The sequence below is a fragment of the Hemiscyllium ocellatum genome, chromosome 9 (genome assembly GCF_020745735.1).
Source record: "Hemiscyllium ocellatum isolate sHemOce1 chromosome 9, sHemOce1.pat.X.cur, whole genome shotgun sequence".
Taxonomy (NCBI): Eukaryota; Metazoa; Chordata; class Chondrichthyes; order Orectolobiformes; family Hemiscylliidae; genus Hemiscyllium; species Hemiscyllium ocellatum.
This window is the reverse complement of record NC_083409.1, coordinates 86615190-86633624: the sequence shown is the minus strand read 5'-3', so window position 1 is coordinate 86633624 and position 18435 is coordinate 86615190. Positions and strand designations below refer to the sequence as shown.

At 41.1% G+C, this 18435-nt stretch overlaps 1 protein-coding gene across 1 annotated transcript; it reads right to left on the bottom strand.

Annotated features, from left to right (window-relative positions):
- Nucleotides 1-12449: 12449 nt before the first annotated feature.
- Nucleotides 12450-18146, bottom strand: ptger4c (prostaglandin E receptor 4 (subtype EP4) c). The gene is made up of 2 exons (XM_060829594.1): nt 17316-18146; nt 12450-13073 (listed from the first exon to the last, which is right to left on the bottom strand). The coding sequence occupies exons 1-2, from the start codon at nt 18144-18146 to the stop codon at nt 12450-12452; spliced, it is 1455 nt and encodes a 484-aa protein (XP_060685577.1).
- Nucleotides 18147-18435: the final 289 nt, after the last annotated feature.

Below are 18435 nucleotides of genomic sequence, written 5' to 3'. Positions count from 1 at the left end.
TGACGTCGGTGGTGGGAAAGTTGCTGGAGAGGGTATTGAGGGATAGGATCTATTTATATTTAGGCTGAAAATGAGTTGCTGGTCAAAGCACAGCAGGCCAGGCAACATCTCAGGAATAGGGAATTCGACGTTTCGAGCATAAGCCCTTCATCAGGAATGAATGAAGGGCTGATGAAGGGCTTAAGCCCTTCCTGATGAAGGGCTTATGCTTGAAACGTCAAATTCCCTATTCCTGAGATGCTGCCTGGCCTGCTGTGCTTTGACCAGCAACACATTTTCAGCTGTGATCTCCAGCATCTGCAGACCTCATTTTTTACTCTATTTATATTTAGAAAAGAATGGGCTTATCAGTGATAGGCTACATGGATTTTGCAGGGGCGATCATGCCTTACCAACTTAATAGAGTTCTTTGAGGCAGTGACCAAGTTGATAGATGAAGGAAGGGCTGTTGATGTCATATACATGAACTTTAGTGAGGCGTTTGATAAGATTCCTCATAGTAGACTAACGGAGAAAATAAAGTCACATGGTGTGTAGGGTGTTCTAGCTAGGTGGATAAAGAACTGGTTGAGCAACAGGAGACAGAGAGTAGTAATTGAAGGGAGTTTCTCGAAATGGATTAAGGTGACCAGTGGAGTTCCACAGGGATCAGTGTTGGGGCCACTGTTGTTTGTGATCTACATAAATGACCTGGAAGAGGCCACTGTTGGTATGATTAGCAAATTTGCAGATGACACGAAGATTGGTGGAGTAGCAGAAAGCATAGGGACTGTCAAAGAATACAGGATGCGATAGATAGACTGGAGAGTTGGGTGGAAAAATGGCAGACGGAGCTCAGTCCAGACAAGTGTGAGGTGATGCATTTAGGCAAGTCTAATTCTAGAGCAAATTATACAATGAACAGAAGAGCCTTGGGAAAAGTTGATGGGCAGAGAAATCTGGGAGTTCAGGTCCATTGTACCCTGCACAGGTGGGTAGAGTGGTCAAGAAGGCATATAGTATGCTTGCCTTCATTGGACAGGGTATTAAGTATAAGAGCTGGCAAATCATGTTAAAATTGTACAAAACATTGATTCGGCTGCATTTAGAATACCATGTACAGTTCTGGTTTCCATATTATCAAAAGGATGGGGATGCTTTGGAGAGGGTGCAGAGAAGGGTTTGGTTAAGAAAAAGAAGGAAGCATATGTCAGGTATAGACAGGATAGATCGAGAGAATCCTTAGAAGAGTATAAAGGAAGTAGGAGTATACTTAAGAGGGAAAAGCGCTTTTCCAGCAACACATTTTCAGCTCTGATCTCCAGCATCTGCAGACCTCACTTTCTCCTACACTTAAGAGGGAACTCAGGAGGCAAAAAGGGGACATGAGATAGCTTTGGCAAATAGAATTAAGGAGAATCCAAAGGATGGTTACAAATATATTAAGGACAAAAGGGTAACTAAGGAGAGAATAGGGCCCCTCAAAGATCAGCAAGGCGACCTTTGTGTGGAGCCGCAGGAGATGAGGCAGATACTAAACGAGCATTTTGCATCAGTATTTACTGTGAAAAAGGATATGGAAGATATAGAAAATAGCGACATAGATGTGACACCTTGCAAAACACCCAGATTACAGAGGAGTAAGTGCTGGATGTCTTGAAATGCATATATGTGTATAAATCCCGAGGATCTGATCAGGTGTACCCAAGACCTCTGTGGGAAGCTAGAGAAGTGATTACTGGGCCTCTTGCTGTGATATTTGTTTCATCGATAGTCACGGGTGAGGTGCCAGAAGACTGGAGGTTGGCAAACGTTGTGCCACTGTTTAAGAAGGGTGGTAAAGACAAGCCAGAGATCTATAGACCAGTGAACCTGACCTTGGTGGTGGGCAAGTTGTTGGAGGGAATCCTGAGGGACAGGATCTGCATGCATTTGGAAAGGCAAGGACTGATTAGGGATAGTCAACGTGGCTTTGTGGGTGGGAAATCATGTCTCACAAACTTGATTGAGTTTTTTGAAGAAGTAACAAGGAAGATTGTTGAGGGCAGAGCAGTGGATGTGATCTATATGGACTTCAGTAAGGCGTTCGACAAGGTTCCCCATGGGAGACTGGATAGCAAGGTTAGATCTCATGGAATAAAGGGAGAACTAGCCATTTCAATACAGAACTGGCTCAAAGGTAGAAGACAGAGGGTGGTGGTGGAGGGTTGTTTTTCAGACTGGAGGCCTGTGACCAGTGGAGTGCCACAAGGATCAGTGCTGGGTCCTCTGTTTTTGTCATTTATATAAATGATTTGGATGCGAGCGTAAGAGATACAGTTAGTAAGTTTGCAGATGACACCAAAATTGGAGGCGTAGTGGGCAGCGAAGAGGGTTACCTCAGATTACAACAGGATCTGGACCAGATGGGCCAATGGGCTGAGAAGTGGCAGATGGAGTTTAATTCAGATAAATGCAAGGTGCTGCATTTTGAGAAAGCAAATCTGAGCAGGATTGATACACTTAATGGTAAGGTCCTAGGGAGTATTGCTAAACAAAGAGATCTTGGAATGCAGGTTCATAGTTCCTTGAAAGTGGAGTCGCAGATAAATAGGATACTGAAGAAGACGTTTGGTATGCTTTCCTTCATTGGTCAGAGTATTGAGTACAGGAGTTGGGAGGTCATGTTGCAGCTGTACAGGACATTGGTTAGGCCACTGTTTGAATATTGCGTGCAAGTCTGGTTTCCTTCCCATCGGAAAGATGTTGCAAAACTTGAAAGGGTTCAGAAAAGATTTACAAGGATGTTGCCAGGGTTGGAGGATTTGAGCTACAGGGAGAGGCTGAACAGGCTGGGGCTGTTTTCCCTAGAGCGTCAGAGGCTGAGGGGTGACCTTTTAGAGGTTTACAAAATTATGAGGGACATGGATAGGATAAATAGACAAAGTCTTTTCCCTGGGGTCGTGGAGTCCAGAACTAGAGGGCATAAGTTTAGGGTGAGAGGGGAAAGATATAAAAGGGCCCTAAGGGGCAACTTTTTCACGCAGAGGATGGTACGTGTCTGGAATGAGCTGCCAGAGGAAGTGGTGGAGGCTGGTATAATTGCAACATTTAATAGGCATTTGGATGGGTATATGAATAGGAAGGGTTTGGACGGATATGGGCCAGGTGCTGGCAGGTGGGTCTAGATTGGGTTGGGATATCTGGTCAGCATGGACAGGTTGGACCAAAGGGTCTGTTTCCATGCTGCACATCTCTATGAATCTATGAATTTACGTGGATGTTGCCTGGTATGGAAGGTGCTAGCTATGAAGAGAGATTGAGCAGGTTAGGTTTGTTTTCATTAGAAAAAGGAGATTGAGGAGGGACTTGATTGATGTTTACAAAATCATTAAGGATATAGACAGGGTGGATAGAGATAAGCTTTTTCTCAGGATGAAGGATTCAGTAATGAGAGGTCACACTTTTAAGGTGGAGGTGAAAAGTTTAAGGGGATACACGCAACAAATACTTCACACAGAGGATGGTGGGGTCTGGAACGCGTTGCCAGCAGAGGTGGTAGAGGCAGGCACAGTAGATTCATTTGAGATGCATCTGGATAGATGCATTAGTAGGTGTGGAGCAGAGGGATACAGATGCTTCGGAAGTTTGCGACAGGTTTAGACAGTAGATTTGGATCAGTTCAGGCTTGGCCGGCAGAAGGGCCTGTTCCTGGGCCTTACATTTTCTTTGTTCTTTGTTCTTGTTCTGATTGGGCCTAGCTCCCTCCTTTACATTTGCTATTTTAACCTGTGCCCTATTCCCCTGCCAAATGTGTTTCGCTGATGTCCTTACCTGGTCTGGCCTACATGGGACACAGTTATGTGGTTGACTCTTCACTGCCTCTGCGCAATTAAGGATGGGTGATAAATGAAGAGAAAACCTCCCCAACAGTATAAGCAAACCTCCCTCAAGGACAATGACCTTTTCTGATTCAAGTGCAACACAATCAGCTGGTACAGGTCCCACCTCCCCCACACGCTGTCCCAATGATCCAAATATCTAAAGCCCTCACTCCTACACCATCTCTTTAGCCAAATTTTCATCTGACCTATGCTCCTATTCCTATACTCAGTAGCACGATGACACTGGAAGTATCCTGGAGATTAAAACTTTAGTAGTTGTCCTCTTTAATCTACTACCTAATTCTTTAAACTCCTGATTTGTTTTATCCATGTTGTTGATGCCAACATGAACCATGACTGCTGGCCTTTCGCCTCCTCCTTCAGAATGTCCTGCAGCTGTTCTGGGGCATCTCCGAACCTGACACCAGGGAGGCAACATACCATCTGAGAGTCTTGTTTGCTGTCAGAGAACAGCCTGCTGTCGAGTCCATTCTCCCAGTCTGTTCCCTCCCCTGCTGTGCAACAAACCCACCTGTGGTGCCACAAACTTGGCTGTTGCTGCTTTCCTCTGAGAGGCCATCACTCCTCCAGTATCCAACATAGTAAATCCATTTTCTGAGGGGAATGGCCACTAGCGACTCCTGCACCTCCTGCCCATGCTTACTACTCTTCCTGATGGTCACTCAATACTTTTTTGTCTTTGTATCCCTTGCCTGTAGTGTGAACAGCCCACTAAACATACTATCCACAACATCCTCAGCATCATGAATACTTCATAGTGCGTCCTTCCACAGCCTCTCCATATGACCAATCATGAGGTCCAGCCGAATACACTTACTGCATACATCATCACAATGGAGACCGAAAGTGTCCCTGATTGCCCACATATTGTAGAAGAAACATTCCATGGGGCTGAATTAGAGTCATACAGTTGCACAGCATGGAAACAAACCCTTCAGTCCAACTTGTCCACGCTAACCAGATATCCCAAATTAATCTAGTCCCATTTGCTAGCATTTAGCCCATGTTCTTCTAAACCCTTCCTATTCATATACCCATCCAGATGCCTTTTAAATGTTGTGATTGTACCAGCCTCAATCATATCTAAGATTCGGACTTGAAGACTGCTGTTTCATTGTTAATATGCCACACTGTTCTCTCTTGCCTCCATGTGGGCTTGATACCTACAGTGTTCTTGTTTTTGTCCTCGAAATCTTAATAGAAAAGTAATCACTAACGAGAAAGTGGACAATAAATGAAGCATAAAATGCAAGTAATTTATCAGTAATATGCAAAGTTTTGTCTAATTTTTATGAAATAACCTAAATTTTAAAATGACATCATAAATTCACCAAAATTGTATTCGAACAAAGTTATTAGAACATGTTGCATAGACAATGGGAAGAATATTGTCATCCCATAAATGATGTTGGTATTGATACATCAGTAGGAAAGCTATGGTAGCATCGGCAATAATGAGATTCTTGAGGTCGAAGGAAATAGGTTCCAATCTGTAACAAAATGTCAATTCTGATATTTCTCTTTCTCTCTCTGCACCTTCACTGCAGCTGTAACACTGTTTTCTGCACTCCGTTCTGCTACCCTGATGCATTTTGGATGGTACAATCTGCCAACATAGCACACAAAACAACACTTTTCACTGTATCACGGTACATGTGACAACAATAAATAAATCAATCTATCAATTAATCAAAATTTGAATGGTGAGACAAGACTCTCACTAGTGAGTGGCAAGAGGCCTACTTGCATGTATTAATATACCATTAGTGTCGAATCTTGCTCCAATTATTTGGAGTTTCGTACTCTCCTATACACTGGTTAGGCATTAGATGATGACAGTTCCTGAAATGAAAATCAGAGTGTTGACCTGGTCACTCCAGTTTGCAGCTTGTACCTCCATTCCTCCAGCTTGGACCAGCAGTCACCAACATCTCAGGGCACATCCAAGAGCAGTGACTGCCTCCATTGTTGGGGGTTTGTTTCTTTTTTGCTTTTGACGTTGCCAAATAACAATAAAAGTTTGCAAGCCTTCTAGTTTATTATTCCTCTTGCAGTGACCAAATAGAAGATGCCAGGCTATACTGGGCATGGGGAAAACATAGCACTCCCTTAGACAGGGTTCTAACATGGAATTATGTGATGAATGGGTACCCTGTATATTTTGGCTCTTAAACAGCAATATAACACAAATATCACCTGTATTTGAAACAAAGTGCCAGCTATGCCACCGATGTACCCTCAGAAGCATTACTTTTGGGTTCCCATGTCACAGTGTCTAGTGCAACTCCTGGCTGGAAGAGATTGAATTAGTGCATGGCTGGGCTTTACAATGGTGAAAAAAAAGACGTCCAAGCAGTGATATTTCTGATGCTGTCAAGAGGGAAAATAGTACGAGAATGGTATCATAATGATGTAGTCCATAAATAATGAGGCAAGTTTCAGAGAATAGTTTGAAAAATCTCACTAGGACTCATGAAGAGAAACCTTTCATCAAAGATTTGAAAATTGACACAGTCACTCTCTGGTAGAATTCAACCCATTTTTGAAAAGTAAAGATTGAAGGGTATTGACTTGAAGATTTTAAAGTTACTATAAGATTTCCAGAAGTGATGGTGAAAACTATTTTCTTCAATGGGGAAATCCAGAATAAAGGGTCACAATCTTTCAACTAGATCCTGGTCATTCAGATCAATGTTTGGATGCATAGTTTTACACAATAGGTAATGGGAAGTATGAATGTTCTCCTCAAATAAAATTGAGGATTGGTTCGTTCAAAATTTCAAAATTGACACTGATAAACTTTTGTTAAGTATGAATGCTAAGAATTGTAGATCTAAAATGGGTAAACACTGCAAAGATTGAGCTGAATAGCAGGATGGGTTCAAATGGTTGGATGAGCAATGAATAAACAATGTTTCTATTCTGAAATAATTTAATAGACTTCACAGTTCTCTTATCGCGCTCTTTACACTTTAGTAAACAGAATATTTTTCTCGGTGCCAACCATTACACTATGGTATAGACGGATTTTTAACATAATATATATCTTTGGGTCATTTATTGTAGGTTTGGGCTTTTGGTTTTTGAGTCTTAAATTTAGGGGTGTTCTATGTGTAGAAGTTAATAATTAACTTGTAAGTATTTCTGTTGTTATGGTGATTTCTTTTAAACATTTTTGAGGCCTCGCTTTAGAATTAATTGCATTTTGTGCACCACTAATGTATTGCTGTTTACACAAGATTGCTTTGCAACCCCGTAAAGTAAATAGAGCCTCAAGTTTTGACAAAGACTTCTGGAGCTTCATTATTAAGCTTAAGAAAAAAATTTAGAGAGGAGCATTTTTAAAATTTATTTTTACTTTGAAGAAATCTCGTGCAGTTCTTGGATGAAGATGGCTCCATTGACCAGTGTTTCTCAGAAGGGAAGTTTATACTGAATTAGGTTACCTTAAAATGAAGGGTTAATGTTAGTCTCAGACCAAGGAGAGTTAGACTAAAATGTTGGATAGATTAAACTGAGTATATTTAAACTCAGATGTATAATAGCTACAGGAAGAAGCTATCTGCAGTTCCTGTCAATAATTTGAAGTTATGGGTGTCTTAAATCCATTGAGGTGTTAAAAACAGGAAATCTGCTGTAAGACCTGCATGAATGATGTTTTTGGGTATAAAATAGGTGTGTTTTTCAGTACTGTGCAAGAGTTATTGTTTTATTTTCAATTTATAAATTAGCATTTTTGGAATAATTCGATTATATTCTTACTGTATGTTTAAAATCAATGAATTTACATTAGAAGTGGATAGTTCAATTTATTCTGTTTCATCTTTATATCTTTTGTTAATAAACTTTTGTTTTGTTTTAAAGCAAAATCTGCAGCATTGCTCAATATTTAGCAAGAGACTCCTTTGTAAAAATAAAAAAACAAATCAAAGTATGATCTATAAATCCAGGTTTCATTCTGCAATTTGACATGTCAAGTAATAACATCAGTTCAAATCAGAACATCTATAGATTTCTTTATTTGTAAATTTTTTTATTTGAACATAAAAATATTTTACATAATTTATTCATCCAAGAGAAAGTCTTTAAATAAAGAAAACAATTCAATGACATACATGTGCAGCCTCTTCCAGCATGCAATGTTGTAGATGGAAATTGAACAAACTTGACTTAAGAACCACATTTACAATTGAATGCTTGGTAATGAGAGAAATTGCTGCAGTTTGATCCTAAATTACAGGTAAACATTCGACACTTCACTATAATAAATTAAAAATATGCCTTACTACAGTGTCAGTACAGTGTGTGGAACGTGGATATGCAGTATTGGTCATGGAAGGCTTCACCAGCAAATTCTCACAAGCCAACAATCAGTGAAGAGTGGACTCCATGTCCTCTTACGAAGAAGTGGAGGATACATTTCAGGCAACTCTGTGACTAAATCATAGACACTGGTTCAAATTTTTCAAATGGTCTCAATGTATTGACTTTGACAGAGTATAACCTACTAATATTCTGTTCCCTGATGGCGGTTTGATACATCCTGCTGAATATGTATTGCATAAGCAGCTGTATGCCAAGGACAGAACTTGACTCAATACTGGTGATTCCTATGGTAAAATAGATTGCTAATTTACCTATTTGACTCAATGTTCATCCTCCACTTGCATGGAGAACTATTTAGCAGCTCATGGCAATGGAACTCTGAGCCGGCAACACTCTTTGAAGTGTCAGGGATAAAATTTGGGGGAAAAATGAAAGAAATGTAGATGTTGGAAATCAGAAATAAAACAGAAATTGGTGGAAAAACTGAGCAGGTCTGACAGCATCTGGGGAGAGAAATCAGAGTTAACTTTTGGGTCCAGTGACCCTTCCTCAGAATCATTCTGGACCGTTCTGAAGAAGGGTCACCAGATTCAAAATGTTAATTTTGGTATCTCTCCACAGATGCTGCTAGACCTGCTGAGTTTTCCAGCAATTTCTGTTTTGGTTTATAAAATTTAGAGAGTTTGTTTTTAATTCAATGGTCATATCCGGGCAAGACATGTCAGCTGCTGGTCTCATTGGTCATTTAAAGTGTAACATTGAAAGAGCCTTGAAAGTGAGTCATACTTCTGTTTGCTTAACCAATAGGCTGACCAGTTTGAAGATTAGAGAGGAAAGGATGGAAAATATTGCAGGTAAGTTCCATAAAAGTAGATGGGTTTTGTCCACGCTATTACAGATCAGACGCTATTAATTCTAGAAGTTATTCCACAATTACTTCATCTTCACACTTACTTAATGGCAGTCTCTAAATGGACTGGACGGATAGTATTCCATTGCTGGACTATAGCCAGTTTCTATCATAGTCCAGATAGTATTTGATTACTGGTCTAATCATAGAATCCCACCAGTGTAGAAGCAGGCCATTTGGTTCATTGAGTCCACACCAACTCTCTGAAGAGCATCCAGCCACCCTATCCTATAATCTTGCATCTCCCATGGCTAATCCACACAGTCTGCATATATCATTGCCAATTCACCTAATCTGCGCATCTTTGGACTATGGGAAGAAACTGGAGCACTGGAAGGAAACCCACACAGGCACGGAGAGAATGTGCCAACTCCACACAGCCAGTCACCTGAGGGTGGAATCAAATCAAATTTCTGGCGCTGTGAGGTAGCAGTGCTAACCACTGAACCGCTGTTGTGAACTGGATGGTATTGACACCACAACAGTGATTGTATTTCAGAAGTAATCAAGAAAAGTATAACTATTGGAAATGCTAGAAATCTGAAATTAAAATAGAAACTGCTCAAAGCATACATCAAGCTAGTCACATGTGTGGAGAGAACTTTTGATATTGGCCCTTATTTAAAACTGAAGTGTAAACATTTTTGTTTTCCCAAGAGGGTCAGGCTGACTTGAGATGTGTTCTCAGCACTTTATGTTGTTACTTCAAAGATGTTCCCTGGTAGTGAAATGCTTTGAAACATCTTGACAATGTAATAAACCATTTATTTACCACTGCACCAGGCAATTCTCTGGTAAATCCTGAATAGAATTCACAAACTGATGTAATGAGAGTATGACGTTAGTATCTGATAAGGCATTAATAATAATTCACAGGCCACTGTGGTTCCAGTCTTTGCTGGGACATTTCTTTTCACTCTTGTGCCAGTGAACTGATTGGTAGTCATAATCGAGTAGAATGCAAAACTCGAATGGTTATGGCCTGGAAAGTTATTAAATAATGCATATTTAAATTCTGTATTGTTTAGATAACAATGTTACAAAACTATTCCCTTTGCTTTAGTTTTGTCAGTTGCTTTTGTGATTAATTTTGGAGAAGCAACAAAACTGGACCTTATTACTTTCACCAGTTTCTATGACTGTTAGAGCATACAGCGCCTCGTTTCAGAAAGGCTCCAAAGTGCAATGCCAATCAGTCTCAGATCTGGGCAGTGCTGAATTTTCCCTGGGATCAAGGAGCCTGGGGATGGAGATCCCACTCATAAAGGTCTGCTGGTCTCTACGAGGGCTGCTGGCCAATCAAGAGCCAGCAAATCACTGTTGCTCAGCAGCACAGTGGTGACCGATGTTGGGAGTTGCACTCAACTACTGCCCAGGATCACCAAAGGACCCAGAATACAGGAGTACAGGTGAGTAAATGGGGGTGTCGGGTGGGCGCATTGGGGGAGGTATCATGGTAAGGGCTGTTGGAGAGGGGTCTGGCAGTAGAGAAAGTGGTTATAATAAGGAGCTTTGGAAGCTGAGGGGTGACCTTATAGAGGTTTACAAAATTATGAGGGGGATGGATAGGATAAATAGACAAAGTCTTTTCCCCGGGCTCAGGGGATATGGGCTGGGTACTGACAGGTGGGACTAGATTGGGTTGGGATATTTCGTTGGCATGGACGGGTTGGAGCAAAGGGTCTGTTTCCATGCTGTACATCTCTATGACTCTATGACTCTAAAGTTTATAGTAGACTCTCTTCCCAAGAGCAGATCCCCTGAGCAGGAACTGACTGCCTTTGTTTGAGGGCTTCCCACCTGTCCCAAGGACAGCTCTTTTGGAAACCCATAAGCAATCCTAACAAGAATGATTATTGGGCTTCTCACATAGTGAGAACCCAACTCAACACTGGTTGAATGTCATTAATTTATCACCTACTTCAGGGGTTCAATTGGCAGCAGAACAGGAAGGCTGTCCATGAATGTTTCCAAATGAAAAAATGAGGACGGACATGGGAAGACTCTAGGTCACCATCCAACATTCACTACTCAATTGAAAGCCCATCCCACTACCAAACATTCCACAGGGAGGACATTAAATTCACTCTGAAAATCGAGATTTTTGTAACTGAGATGATTATGTGGCTGGTTTTGAACTTTGGGCAAAGGTACTCAAAACAAGGAAACGTCATGCTTTTCATTCATTCGTGGGACATGAGTTCCACTGGCTGGCCAGCACTTATTACCCATCCCTTGTTGCCCTTGAGAAGTTGGTGGTGAGCTGTCTTCTTGAATTGCAGAGGTCCACGTGCTGTAGGTTGACCGACAATGCTTTTAGGGAGGGAGTTTCAGGACTTTTACCCTGCATCAGTGAAGGAACGGCAATATGTCTCCAAGTCAGGATAGTGAGTGACTTGGAGGGGACCTTGCAAGTGGTATTGAGTCTAAGGCTAAGTAACAATGGGCCGGTGTGTCAAGTGGATGTCAATCAGGATCTAATTGAATTGGAAATCCCAGTCAGCAAAACAAGGTAAATGCACAGGGAGAGCAAGCGTAATCATGGGAGGGGAATATTCATGAAGCAACGTCCCAAATTTTAATGTGGGATCTAGAGATGCATTACTGATTCTCCTGGCCCACAAAACAATGTCAAACTTAATTTGGCTGTATCTCTGTTTCAGCTTAGTTTATGGAAAATGAGTGGCATGGTGGTTCACAGCACCAGTAACTTGGGTTCAATTCCAGCCTTGACCAACTGTCCGTGTGACATTTACACATTCTCCCTGTGTTTGTGTGGGTTTCCTCTGGGTGCTCTGGTTTCCTCCTAGAGTCCAAGATGTGCAAGTTAGTTGGATTAGCCATCCTATATTATCCATGGTGTCTGGTGATATGAAGGTTTGGTGGATAGCTATGGTAAATGCAGGGATGGGGTGGTATGAGTGAGAATGCTGTTTGGATGACTGGTGTAGATTCAGTGGGCTGAATAGCCTGCTTCTATGATTTCCAAACAATGACAACTACCATAGAGTCCAGTTAATATACATGAAACAGTTAGGCACTTGCAGTGTCCAATAGACCTTGTACAAGCTTTTGGTAGCCGCTTTGTTGAAGTTAAGATGGAAGTAAGGTGACTGACCCCATTCTGAGGCCATTATCAACCCATTAATGTCAAGTGATTTCCGTTAAGATCTATAATTAGTTACATGTATGACTGGAGTGGATTGTATAATATCATCTTAACCTTGCCTCAGTGTTCAAAATCTTATTAAAGTTATGACAAGAGGAATCCTGCCAAAATTAGATTGCTGCTTGATATTTTCAAAGTTTATAAATTAGTGTCCAACACTTTAGAAAAGTAGTCTTTCCTTTTAAATACTTCTCTCTGATATGCATGACGAAGGTGTACTTAAAGTGCAATTCAAAATGTCAAACATTCTCCTCTCCTGGCTCAGAGTAGTGTTGTTTTGAGCACTGACATCTGATATTGTAGTTTCCTTTAGTATTGTGCAAACAATGGCATTAGACTGTGGAGGGGTTTCAGAACGAGTCTTAGTGATGCCAGTGTGACTCTCATCAGGGATACTGAAAGGGTGAGCTACGGCCTCCCACAGTTGCTGGTTTGTGAAGTCTGTGAATGAATGAGTCAAGTTAGCAGCTCTGTGGCAGGCTTTCCCATGCAACATTTTGCTTTCATCTTTTATTTGTAGTGAGGCATAGCTGGTAGCAATACTGTTAGGGCATGAGAGTGGTGTCTGCTGACCGCTGGCCCAACCCACCCTGCGTGATTGGCCATCCTTTGCAGCACCCACCGTTCGCTTCAGTCTCTCACACCCCATGGTAAGGAGCTTTTTCCGGCAGAGGATATACACCCAGGGATCCAAGATTGGATTGAATGAGGCAAAACGAATGGCTAGAAGATCGCCGCGATAATGTAGCTTCTCACCTGCCTGGAGCTGTGCAGGGCCATACAGCTGATTCACAAAAATGCGTATCTGAATAAACAAAAGCAAATTAATTTAAGTACTTAATCTCATAACCTAATGAGTATGGCATAAATCAGCAAAAGTAATTTCCATCCCACTTTATCAAGTTCTGTTCTTCTTTTAATATCTTTCCCTCATAGAAAGTCTTAGACTTGAAATGTTGTGTTGACTTCTTCACAGATGCTGCAACATTTTGTCAGGTCTCCTTTAACAGCACCTTCCAAATCCACAATATATACTACTTAGACGGCCAATGGCAGCAGATATATGGGGTCACCACTTCTGACTTTGAAATATATCACTATTTATTCACTGTTATTGGAACAAAATCCTGGAACACCCTTCCCAATAGCACTGTGGGTGTATTTTTATTAGATAGAATGCAGTGGTTCAGGAAGGTGGCTCACTAAGGAATTAGTGATGGGCAACAAATATTTTGCCAAAGGCACCAACATCCCATGAAAGAACAAAGCGTTTCTTCTAATGATTTTATTTTAAACGGATAAATTGTTTAATTATAATGCAATTGACTACTTCACCATAAATCTGCTATTTTGATATTAATAATGTAGATAAACTTGACATGAAAATAGCAAGTGCCAAAAACGTATTGCAGTATCACGAGCATGTAAAATGATTTTTAAAAATGTTAATATTTTAAATATAAGTCCTGTTAGGGTAAATATTGTAAGCAGGTAGTGTAGATAAGAAACTTGTGACATCACACATCAATTTTTTCAATACGAGCTAAGTCTTATTAGTAGCAAGAGATCTTCCAAATTTTTTGTACAATCAAACATCGACACTTCCTTCCAGACACCTGTACTAATAAATTGCCATGCACTTTCAACATTTTACATTTTATTTTGAATTTTCAACATTTGCAATTTCCTTGCTTTTTATTTGGCATGCAATATTTAGCATTTCATACTTGAAGTTCAACATGTTTTTAATAAAATGATTGCTTATTAATTTGGCAAAGCAATTATATTGCAATTTCAATCTTTTATTTCTATAGGGGCCAAGTAGTTATGGAAAAGGTCAACACAATCAAAGATAGACATTCTTAACTAGAGTATGGCAATTTCAGGGAGGTAGAAAAGAAGTCTAGCACAGCTGGATTGAAATCAAAGTTAAACACATTAAGGGATAATTGAGCAGTGGTATTTCTTCACAGAAGTGATGGTTTGGATATAGACTGCACAGAGCAGGGGGAAAGGAATGGAATGCAGAGCTAGAGTTTTCTAATTTACCAAAGATACAGACCTAATGATTCGGAAAAAGCAAGTATAGTAAATATGAAGTTCATCACAGGGAAAAATAAACTGAATTAGGAAAATGCAGAAGAACTGAAATTAGAAATAAGACAGACAAGTAGTTGGTATGAAAATAGAATATTTGCAACTTGCAGAAGTTTGGTCACTGGAGCGTCAAGAATTAGATAGTTGGTAATGGAACCAAAGATAACATGAGGAAAACAAGCTTGTTGGATCTGAAATGCACTGTCTGAAAGGATGATGGAAGCAGATTCGAAAATAACTTTCAAAACAGGAGCTTGAGTGGAAACGTTTGCGGGTCTATAGAAAAAGAGAAAGGAACTGGGAGTAATTGGATAGCTCTTTCAAAATGCTAACACATGTAAAATGGGATTGAACAGTTTCTTTCTGTTCTGAATGGTTCTATGTTTCTTAGATTAGTGCCGCTTTGTTGACATAAAAAGAAACATTTTTTTGTCAAAAAAACAAACTTATAAAATGTCAAACTACAGTTAAGAAAGGGCAAAACTGATTAGTGACCCAAAGGAAATTTTCTTGTGGAGGCATGATTAAGATACTGAATGAATATTTTGCATTGATTTTCAGAAAAGGGTACTGATAATGTCACACTAAGGGAGAAGGTAGTAACCCATTGGGTAGGATGAAAACTAAATGGAAATAGTAAAAGGTTGGCAGTACACAATTGTCTGAAGGAGTACATCCTATGCTGCGGAGGGAAGCGGGGCAAAATTGCGAAACTCTGGCTGCAATCTTCCAATCCTCTTTCGATGTAGGAATGATACCAGGGCAATAAAGCATTACAAATATTTGACACCTGTTCGAGAAAGGAAGATGGGTGAATCAGGTAATAAATCAGTCTAATATCAATAGTACAGAAATCTTGAGAAACAAAATGACCTGGGACAAATTTAATGGTCATTTGGGAAAACCAAGTTAACAAATTCAGGCTGACTATCTCTAATTGAAAGCAAAACATGCTTGACTAACTTGACTGTATTTTTATATGTAGTAGCAGAGAGGGTTGATAAGGGTTTTGCATCCAATGTCATATATATTCTCAAACAGTATTTGACGCAATGCTTTGTAATAGATGAATTAATAAAATTATAGGTAATGGAATTAAAAGGAAAGTGCAAAAAGGGCAAAAAATACTTAGGAGACAAAATATGTCATTCAGCAACAAACAAGTTATTTTTCATATTTATAGCTAGTATGGACAGATGTCCCATGGGGCCATTCTGATGACTACTGCTCATTTTGATAGTCTGTATATAAATACATGGACATGTGAATACAGGGTGTATTTTCAATGTTTGCAGATTGTGCACACTTTGGAAATGTAATAAACAGTGAAGAACAGAACAGTGAACTTCTCATATTCATGGATAGACTGTTGAAATGGAAAGACATAAGACAGCTGAAATTCAAATCAAAAATCTCTGAAGTGGTGACTTTTTTGAGGAAAGATGTAAATTCTATGGTACAATTGTAAAATGAGTGCAGGAACAGAGAGCCTGTCCAGAAATAATCATAGCCAAGATTGTTGAATAAATAATTGTTTCCATAAATTGAGTTTGAAAGCAAGGAATTTAGAGATTTATCCATCAATGGTTCAGCCTCAGCTGGAGAACTGAATCAACTCTGGACATCACACTTTTGGAAAAGTGGAGATTACGTGATGTAGAATTACAACAGTGGTGTCAGGGAACAATGACTTATCCACGAGCACAATCAGAATCAACCATGCCTTCTGCATAATTGAAGGAGCAGCGCTCTGAAAACTAGTGCTTCCAATTAAACCTATTGGACTATAACCTGGTGTTGTGTGAGTTTTAACTTTGTTCACCCCTGTTCAACACTGGCATCTCCAAATCATAACTTCTATATAACTAATAGCATCCAAAACTTACTATGATTGGTTACACAGTCATAGTTGGAATTGATTGCAACTTTAACAAGCAGAGCTTAGCACTGTCAATAACTACAGACAACTGAAAAGTTCCCTTTTCTCAGGTGGTATGTGTATAGATCATATCTTCACCATATATTTTGATGCACTATATAAATAAGACTGCAAATGCTGCAATTTTAACTGGTGTTTTTCTCAAAATGTACGTCATAAAATGGGTACCACCTTAGATCACCTAGATGTCAGAAAGTCACTTTCCAGGTGTGATATAATCTGATTGATGATGTTTCTGTTTAAAGGCAAATATACTCATACTGCACTAGCATTTCAATAGTAATATTAAATACAAATGTATTGAATTTTTTTGGGGTTGATATTACAAGCTATATTAATTTTTAAAAAAAAATCACTGCATGAGGGTGTCACTAGCTAGGCCAACATTTATTGCCCATCCTTAGTTGCTCAGTGGGCAATTAAGTGTTAACCACATTGGACAGGGTCTGGAGTCACATAAAACAGGTAAAGATGGCAGTTCCCTTCCCTGAAGAACATTAGTGGAACAGATTACAATGGATTCGTGGTCATAATGAGACTCTTTTTCCAGATTCTTTATTGTTGAATTCAAATTCCACTATCTGCTGTGGCGGGATTTGAACCTCGGCTCTGTTACCGTGATGTCTGGATTAACAGTCCAACCATAATACCATTAGACCTATTCCACACACAATAACATATCGGAGCTTTTATAAATGGATCTTTCACTTCTAAGAATTGGGGTGTTTGAACAACAGTTGCCCTGTGGACTGAAACAAGACCACGGCATTCCAATGGTTAAAATATAAAGCGGAGAATTTTCACCAAAAGTATCTGATCTGGCATTGGGGTGGCAACTATAGGTCCACACAGTTTCTCAAAGGGTCATCTAAAGTCTGTCCAAAAACAGCAAATCAAGTGCAAATGTTTCCATTAAACGTTTTGTCGCCTATACTGGGGATAGTAATCAGAGAAAAACTCTCAATGAACAAAAAAAAAGGTGTTTTACTCTAGGTACCCCATGTCACTTACCACCAGAGGGATGGAGCATATCAGGAAGACGATGGTCATGAGAACCAAGAGCCAGAACATCTGCATCTCGGCGGCGGAGGCGGCGGCCAGGTGGGGGAAACGGCGACCCCTGAAGCTGCCGGGAGCAGCAGCGTCTCCCCTCCCCACGGCTTTCTTCCTCATGCGGATGAGGGTAGCACAGACGGACAGGTTACACAGGACGGTCACCAGGATCAGGAAGGCGCTGAAGCCTCCGTAGATGTAGGTGTAGGAGGCGGACACCGTGCTGTTGGATCTCCAGTCCAGGAAGCACCAGGTCCCGGGGAAGTGGCGGACGTTGTTGCCCAGGCCGAAGAAGGGCAGGATGCAGAAGACCAGGTTGAGCAAGTAGACTCCCATCAGGGCCAGCCTGGCCAGAGCCTTGTCAATGTACTGGCTGTAGAAGAAGGCGTGGTTGATGGCCAGGTAGCGCTCGATGGACATGGTGCACAGGATGGACATGCCAGCCGAGCCGAAGAACAGCATGGAGAAGGAGAAGAAGTGGCAGAGGGGCTGCCCGCCGGGCCATTGCTGGGTTAGGTAGGTGGCTATCACCACCGGGCTGGTACAGCAGGTACCCAGCAGATCCGTCACTGCCAGCCCGCACACCAGCGTGTAGAAAGTGGTCTCCTTCTGCTCTTTCTTGGAGACGCACAGCACCACGATGGCAATCAGGTTGCCCACCACCCCGATGGTGAACATACTGGCAGAGGTCACCACTTGGCTGGACTTGATGTTTAGGGAGACGGCCGAGCTGTTGATCGAGGTGTCATTGGCTTGCTCCCAGCTCGCCCGGCTCAGAGGCACCGCCATGGTGGGGGTCAGCATCCTCCCGAGCAAGATGCAACTGACAGCAGCTTCATCAGGGGAGGCAGAGGGGGGCTAGGAGGGAGGGAGGGGTGCAAACAGCCAGTGACTAGCGCTGACTGGTGTGAAAACACACACACACACAAACAGCCAGCTAAAAGCTGTGCCCTGCTCAGGTCTTGCCCCTCTCTCGCTCTGTGCTGTAACGCTGTAGCTGCTCTGATCACTCCTGTTCTGAGTCTCTCGGACCGCGCTCTCTTTTTTAAATCCGTAGCTGCCTCCTGCAAGTGACACG